Here is an 8,985-nt window from a genome sequence, read left to right as displayed (position 1 = left end):
TTTGTTTTTGTTTTCGACCTATTTCATTGCATTGATTGTGTATGTGGTTTGTTACACTTATTTATTACATTTATAAATTTTTTGTAAAGAAAAATTAAAACGTTAAAATTAAGCAAAAATTAAAATGAAAAAAAAAAAAACACTTAAATAATTTAACTGAAAAACATCACATCATTTTTTTTTGTAAACAAATAAATTCAACGTGCATTGCTCGCACGTTGATAAACCAAAAATAAGTAAAAAGCTTTTGCATCTGCTTTCGGCTTGTTTTTGTGTTGTTTTGATCAGTGCATTCAAGGCGAATTCCAGCGAATGCTGCACCAAGTTCAAACTACTGAGAGAACGAGGTGTTACCAAGCAGGAATAATCATCGTAAATACAAAACGGCAAGTCATACTCTTGTGGAAGTAAAAAAATAAAGAGAGTTTTGTAATAGTTCATTCACCTCCATATCAAAACCAAAATAAACACAGGAAAAGCCAGTAACAGCAATTTACGAGAGAACAACCAAGTACCTGAAAAGTGTTGAAAAGTTTAAAAAGCCTTCAGCGCCAAATTTGAAGTTAACAGGACGATGAATGTTCTAGAAAAAGTGTTTTCAGTTAGACGACAGGAGTATAAAAGAACTAGCAGAGGTTTGATTCAGTCTCTTTTGTCTTTTCATTTTCGGAGGACTGACAGTGGTGTATATTAAACTAAGCAATTAAATAATTAAAAGTGAAATAATTAAATAATTAAAATAAATTATTAAAAGTGAACAAAATTCACAAGTTAACAAAAATTTAACTAAAAAATTATTAAAAGTGAATAAAATTCACAAGTTAACAAAAATTTAACTGAAAAATTATTAAAAGTGAACAAAATTGACAAATTAACAAAAATTTAATTAAAAGATTTCAAACGTTTATAAGATTCAAAGAGTTAAGTAAAACTTAGCTAAAGTTATTAAAAGTGAATAGAATTTCAAAACTTAATTAAAATTTGGCTAAAAGTTCATAAAAATTCAAAAAGTTAAATCAAGAAAGAAAAAAACATATTTTTTTTAAAATTTGTATATCCATTTAAAAAAAAAAAATTTTAACTAACGACACAGCCGTAATAAATATGAAATAAAAGGTGCATAAAGAAATAGATATTCATCTATTTGACTGTCAGTGGATGACTACGGCTATTTGAAATCCTGCAGAAGCGCTAGAGAAATTATACTCCGGAACCGAAGGATTAAGAAAAAAAAAACAACTGGAAGAAAGGACAGTAACGGCCACATGACACACCGTTAGTATACAACGGTATACAGGTATTCCGGTTAATAACAGTATAAATTGAAAAAGAAGAAGATGAAGAAAAAAATTTAACCGCCTAAGGTCAATTTTTTTTTGTAAATAAATTCCTCCAAATATCTCTGATCTTAAAAGAAAAAAAAATAATATTTTTTTACGCTGTAATATTTAACTGAACACATATGTTAGCTTTTAAAAATTTAAACAGTATAAATTTTATTTAAAGAAAAGATTCTTAATTTATATGGTGTTTGGTCAAGCCGTTTCAATTTCTTTAATTTTAATTATAATTTGTTATTATAAAAGAAATACGTTCTAATGCCTTAATTTAAATTATAATTTGTTATTATAAACAAAAATACGTTTTAATTCCTTCAATTGTAATTTATAATTTGTCATTATAAAAATTGTGTTAATAACTTTTGAATTTAATTTGTAATTTACTATTATAAAAAAAATGTGTTGGCAACCTGGTAAAAATAGTTTGACTTCGAGTCAAACTTCAATAAAGAGAATCTTCACTTGCAATTAATAAGTTGAGCGAGCAACACATAAAATATTTTAAAGTGTTTTTATTTCGTTTGTTTTTGTAAAGTTGCAGTCAGCCGTAAAAAACATTACGGCTTAATCATTGGCGCCCGAGCAGGGACATTTAAGTGGAAGATTGAAGGTGTCCTAATAATAAAAAGAAAACATAAAGGATAATTAGTCAACAAGGAAGCAGTCATAAGCAGTAAGAAAGCAAAGCGAGCTTAGTGGACGGTAATTCGGTAATTATTTTGTGTATTAATAAAATAGAAATTTAGCGTGTACGTTAAGGTGGGTACGGTTCCGTTTAGTTTGGCATCAAAATTGATAGCATGTGAGAACGAAATTGCCACGTGGATTTGTGTACTGCGACCATTGCTTCGTTTTAATTTTTGGTCAAACAGTTTGAAATACGATTTACGTTGATTGAAATTGCCTCAGTTTATTTATTTTTTATAGTAAAATAATTTTAATTCGTTGGTTGAAATTGCCTCAGCTGATCTATTTTTTTCTATAGTAAAAGTTTTCGTTTTGGTCTAACAGTTTGAAATACATAAGTTGCAGTTGAGCAATTTAATTTGTTTTTCACTTGGTGTCGATAACGGACTTACCCGTTAAGTGCAGTTAACATTTTATGCGCACGAGGTATTTCTTATTATAAAATATTTTTTAAATTTGTTGGTGAAATTGCCTCAGTTGATTTTTTATATAGCAAAATAATTTTAAATTGCCTCAGTTGATCTATTTTTTATAGTAAAATAATTTTAATTCGTTGGTTAAATAATTAATTTTATTAAAACTGGTAACTATCAGCCATTTCATTGAAGCTATTAATTAATATTATTGAAATAATGGGACGTAAGACATGTCACCAAGCTAATGATTTGGCTGCCAGTAAGATAGCCTATGTAAATCGTTAGAACATAGCAAATCGCTGTTGGTCAAAAATATTAATTCCATGAATGAATCTGAACTGAGGATACGCTTAAGTCTAATTGAGACGAATTTCTCCCAACTTCGCGATATACAAACTGAAATAGAGCAAGGGAATGAGGAACCCAGCCAAGAATTTAAACGAATTTACTTTGAAGACCTTTATTGTGACATAAAGGCAATTATAGTAAGCGAGCATTCTAAGAGAAAAGAGCAGTGTAGTGTGTTAGATACTAGTGGCGGCTTTTCCGTTACATTGCCAGGGAATCAACACCGTTCCTGTAATTTGCCAAAATTGAAATTACCCCATTTTTCGGGTAAATATACTGAATGGATGAGTTGGTTCAACACATTCGTCACATTAGTTGACTCAGATGTTGAATTAGATGAGCTTTCCAAATTTGTACATCTGCGTTCTTGCTTAGATGCAGTACCGTTGTCCACAATTGAGGGATTGGAGCTATCTGCGTCCAACTATAAAAGAGCGCTAGGGCTTTTAAAAAATCGATTTGAAAATCGGTCAATAATATTTCAAGCGCACGTTAGGGAGCTTACGGAATTGCCGCGAATGGATCATGGAAGCTCAGATAATCTTAGATTGTTAGTAGATAGGGTTAATACGCAACTTGAAGCTCTAAAATCGTTAGGAAACGAAAAGGATATTTTAGACGTGATAATATACAATTCGATTCGATCTAAACTTGATCCAAGCACTTTATCCAAATGGGAGAGTCAATGGGATTGTACGACTTTACCGTCATGGGCTTTATTGTCGAAATTTCTAGTTAATCAACATGCTATGTTAGCTAATCGAGAATTAACTCGCAATGTTGGGGATAGAATTCAAAAGAAGCCAAATAATAAGCAAGGTAGCTCTGTGTTGATAGCTTCATTTAATTCTGACTCAAAGATCCGATGTTATAGTTGTGAAGGCAAGCATTCACTATACCAATGTCAAAATTTTCTTAAACTGTCGCCGTTACAGCGATATTATGAGGCAAAAAAATATTCATTATGCCTAATTTGTCTAGAAAAACGACACTCTATAAAGGAGTGTGGATCCAGTCGTTGTCAAACTTGTTCAGGTAATCACCATACGCTGTTACATAGAAGCGACAGAGTTTCGAAGGAGCCTAGGGGTGCCGATTTCGTTCCGACACAATCTCATAAGGAAGCTAGTAGGACTGCTCTAGCACATTGTGGCCTACTACTTCGACTTGTTTTTTAGCCACGGCAATAGTGTCCGTCAGTGGTAATAGATCTCATCAAGAATGCAAATGTATTCTAGACTCTGGAAGTCAATTAAACTTTATAACTGAGAAACTAGCGAAGAGATTGAAACTTGATGTAAAATCATCACAGTTATCTGTAATTGGGATCGGTGAAACGAAAGCAAAAATACTGGGGCAGACTGCAGCTTCGATAAGCTCTTGTGTGACAAGCTTCTCGGCGGTTGCTCAGTTTTTTGTCTTAGATAGTGTTACTCATTGTACACCTAATGTACACGTTGAGGTAGACAATTGAAATTTACCAAAAAATAAAAAATAGTAAGGTGGATTTGCTGCTAGGAGTCGATCTCTTTTTCAAATTATTAGCTGTAGGACAAATCATTCACAATTACTCAAAACTGCGATAGGTCACCTAATTTAGTAGAGCTACCTAATTTAGTTGAAAGATTTTGGCGATGTGAGGAAGTAGTAGCTCTAAAGAAAAAACTTACAAGCGAAGAACAGCTTTGCGGGGATAATTTTCTAAATTCGGTAAAAAGAACAGATTCCGGCAGATTTATAGTTTCGTTGCCTTTTTGTGCGTCTCAACTAACACTATGGGAGTCATTTAAAATTGCGCAAAAACGTTTTCTTAACTTAGAATCAGACGGGACAGTTCATTGAAAGAACAATATACTCAATTTATAAAAGAATATCACGCATTGGATCATTTAGAAATTTTAAATAATGCAGAGGAAATAGCAAAGATCAAATATTTTATGCCGCACCATGCAGTAGTCCGACCGGAGAGTATAACTACAAAATTACGTGTAGTCTTCGACACGTCGTGCAAGACGAGTAATGGGCGATCCTTAAATGATATGTTATTAGTTGGACCAACATTACAACCGGAATTATTTGAAATTCTGATTCATTTTCGATGTTATAGATTTGCTTTAACAGCTGACATTTCTAAAATGTACAGACAGATTTTAGTTGATGATGAGGGCATAAATTATCAAGGTATTCTTTGGCGCGATAATTCTGAATATCCAATGCAGGTGTTGCGACTAAAAACGGTCACTTACGGTACTAGTTCAGCTCCTTATCTGGCAGTTCGATGTTTAAAATTTTTGGCAGATGAGTATAGGGATACACATAAAGAAGCTGCGTCAATGTTAATGAACAACTTCTATATGAATGACATGCTAGGTGGGGCAGATTCAGTGCAAGAATTGATAGCAATTAAAAATGAAGTTACATCTCTATTAAGTTTGGGCAATTTTGAGCTACATAAGTGGCGCTCTAACTGTGAGGAACTATCCGCCACTATGAACTCGCCACTTTTAATTAAAACAGATGATTGTTCAAAAACATTGGGAATTTATTGGGATTCAAAAAGTGATTTTTGGAAGTTCACTTATGATATTACGGAGACCGAATCGATTTCCAAACGGAGAGTATTGTCCGAGTTAGCTCAATTATTTGATCCTCTGGGGTTACTAAGTCCGATTATTATAATTGGAAAAATATTTATGCAGGAGTTGTGGCTCCGTAATATCCACTGGAATGAATCACTTCCTCAGGATCTCCATACTAGGTGGCAAAAGTATCGCCAAGAATTAAGATCAATTTCAAAGTGTACTTTCCCTCGGTCGGTAGTGTCACTAAACAGTGTTAGTTCCATTCAGTTACATGGGTTTTTCGATGCCTCGGAACGGGCGTTTGGTGCAGCTATTTATGTTAGATCAATTGATGCTCCTGTACATGCAACATCATTGCCTCGTTTAGAGCTTCAAGGTGCGTTATTATTAGCTGAGTTAATGTGCAGAATTCAGAAATGTATCGCCCATAAGATTCAAGCTGTCCATTATTGGACTGATTCAACTATAGTACTGAATTGGTTATTATCTTATTCTAAAAGATGGGTAACATTTGTAGCAAATCGAGTAGATAAAATTCAAGAGTTATCAGTCCCCGAGAGCTGGCATAAGATTGAGTCGAAGCTTAATCCGGCAGACATAATCTCGCGTGGCATGTATCCTAGTGAACTTAAAGACTGCAACTTGTGGTACAAAGGCCCAGCATTCTTAAGTCTGGACAAAGAGAATTGGCTACAATATAATTGGAAAATAGTTAATGAAGCGATACCTGAAGAAAGAAAACAAATACTCAGTTTATTTTGTAAACCTAGTCACAATTTGGAAGATTTAGTAAGTAGGTGCAAATTTATTAATGAATTTGGTAAGCTGCAAAGAGTCTTCAGTTATATTTTTAGATGGGTTCAACGCGTGCGTATAAAAAAACGAAATTCAGGGACAGATGTAGAAACTTTAACTGTGTCAGAGTTGAGAGGTGGGCTTCATTACATGGTGTTTAATGTTCAGAACGTTTGTTTAGGCGACGTAATTAACTGTATAAGGTCAAATCAGAGTATTAAAAGTTCAAACATTCAAGGGTTAAGCCCGTTTATAGGTACCAAGGGTCCCGCGCCAATTATTCGAGTAGGTGGGCGATTAAAGAATGCCTCGCTGCCATTTCCGGTTGAGCACCCAATTTTGATGCCAAATAATCACGGTTGCGTACGCGCTTTAATTAAGTACTTACACCGCATTAACTATCACGCTGGCGTTCAAGCACTTTGTGCATTCGTAAGACAAAGATATTGGGTTATAAATTGCCGATACTTAGCTCGCAAAGTCGTTCGAAGCTGTTTGGATTGTTTTCGTCAACATCCAACGACGTCAACACAACTCATGGGTTCGCTGCCGTCTTATCGCGTCGATGCAGGTGTTACTCCATTTATGCATACAGGCATGGACTTTGCTGGTCCAATTAAAATCCACTTCAACATACGCGGAAAACGACCAGATAAAGCACACTTATGTCTCTTTGTTTGCTTTTCCACTAAGGCGGTTCATATTGAGGTGGTGTCAGACTTAAGTAGTAATGCATTCATTGCCTGTCTGAAACGTTTTTTTGCCAGAAGGGGCCTTAGTGCTTATTTAATGTGTGACAATGCGACTAATTTTGTAGGAGCTTCACGAGAACTGAATGAATTGGCTGAAGAGTTCTTCAAGACGTCCACAAGAAATCGTATAACAAATGAGTGTGCCGATAGAGGTGTCAATTTTCATTTTATTCCACCCAGATCGCCCCATTTTGGTGGTTTGTGGGAGAGCGCGGTAAAAGTAGTGTAGTGCCCATGACCTACGTTAATATCATATGTGACAAGCCACTGTTCATTCAGACAAAATAAATGTGTCATAAATTATAATATGCACTTTTGTCGGTTTGACGCTTTGACTTTGATCATATTACTTAAAAGAAATATTTTGACTCATGCTGTTACAAATATGCATTTGTAACATAAGACATGATAAGCATGTATGGTCATTGCACTATTCCGACCTAAATTCTAGAAAGTACATTAACTCTTTAAAAACAATATATGACGTATTATTGTAATGCGTTAGAAGAGTATTTGTTTATAAAATTAATGTAATAAATTAATTAATGTAATTTATGGGAGTAACCAATGCATTGATTGGTTACTCAAATCAATCAAAAAGTAAATAATAATTGTTTAGTAAATAAGCTAGAATAAGTATAAATACCCATAATTTTTGATAATAAAATAGATTCAATTTAACTTAAGACAAGGTTACGTCTTTTATTTGAATCGTGTTCTATGCGGCATTTAGATGCTGAAAGAACAATAAGCGGCTGAAGAGCTTAGTAATACTCAACAATAAACTGATAGGTCGTTTCCACTCATACTGGTCGATAGGAGATCCTTAAATCCTTTCAGGACTCAAATGTCATTAATCAAGAAGACCTAATTCAACAATCCTGCTAATATATATATTGATGATTCTGACATCCTGCAATAACCATTATATGGCAATAGTAGAATAACATAACATAGCAATAATACAACATCATTACATATGGCGATCCTGTTATATCATTACATGGCGATCCTGCCCCTGACGGACCAAATCTTCTAAAGCAGTTCAAATCTTCTAAAGCAGTTCAAATCTTCTAAAGCAGTTCAAATCCTCTAAAGCAGTTCAATAACAAGAAGCCTGCCCCCTACGGATCAAATCAACTAAAGCAGTTTAATAATCATCTTCTAATTCTACAATTAGATATTCAATTATAGTATATTTTTACAATAACGAATGGAAAGTTATAATTGTTTTGTTTGTGGTAAAAGTTTCCACACAAAAAAAATACTTAATAAACATTTGAGTACACACCAGTACATTATCGATTTTGCAAACGATTTAATTTTAAAAATTTTCTTAAAAAAATAAATAAAACTGGAAATGTCACAACAAGAAATTGATGACACATTTGCGAAAATTGTGAAAACTTTACAACAAGCAATTTTAAACAATCCAGAAGCGGGTCCAAAACCCATAACATTAGAAGAATATCGTAGAAGAAATCCTGGTGGAAGAACCAAGGAAATAACAGTAGAAGAGCATAATAGACCACAAAAGAAAAGAGGTGGCCAAAAGAGAAGGTTTATAAAAGAAAAACGAGAATAAAAAAAAAAAATTAATAAAAATAGCAGAAGGTAAAAATAAAGCTATTTTGCAACAACAGCTGCACGAGTTAACTCAGAATGGGTGGCACACAAACCAAAGAGGAGGTCATAAACAACAATAATGCAGCAGCAACAACAATCAACACTGACAGCACTAGCACTATAATATATTTAACATTTATTATACTAATTATATTATTATTGAATAAAATACATTCTCATTTTAAAAATTATATAAAAAAGCAAGCACTAAGAAATATTAATGTATAGTGTTATATATATATTGTAAAAAAAAAGAAAAATTTTTTTTTAATAAATAAAAACTTATATAAAAATAATGTATTCTAGAAGCGATATTTTAATAATAAAAAACATAGAAACAACTGCTATAATATTAATAGCAATAATCATAATAACAATAATATTATTATATGTATTAATAAAAATATTTAAATTTAGATAAATTTTTAAATGGATTTGA

The 8,985-nt window shown here is 32.9% G+C and overlaps 1 protein-coding gene across 1 annotated transcript; it reads left to right on the top strand.

Moving 5' to 3' along the window:
- Positions 1-2,766: 2,766 nt before the first annotated feature.
- Positions 2,767-7,149, top strand: LOC119663455. The gene is made up of 2 exons (XM_038073059.1): positions 2,767-3,826; positions 4,661-7,149. Exons 1-2 carry the CDS (start codon positions 2,767-2,769, stop codon positions 7,147-7,149), a joined length of 3,549 nt encoding a protein of 1,182 aa, XP_037928987.1.
- Positions 7,150-8,985: the final 1,836 nt, after the last annotated feature.

Source organism: Teleopsis dalmanni, unplaced genomic scaffold (genome assembly GCF_002237135.1).
Source record: "Teleopsis dalmanni isolate 2A unplaced genomic scaffold, ASM223713v2 unscaffolded_contig_0426, whole genome shotgun sequence".
Lineage (NCBI taxonomy): Eukaryota > Metazoa > Arthropoda > Insecta > Diptera > Diopsidae > Teleopsis > Teleopsis dalmanni.
The sequence above is the reverse complement of the archived record's forward strand: the minus strand, read 5'-3'. Positions and strand labels throughout refer to the sequence as shown.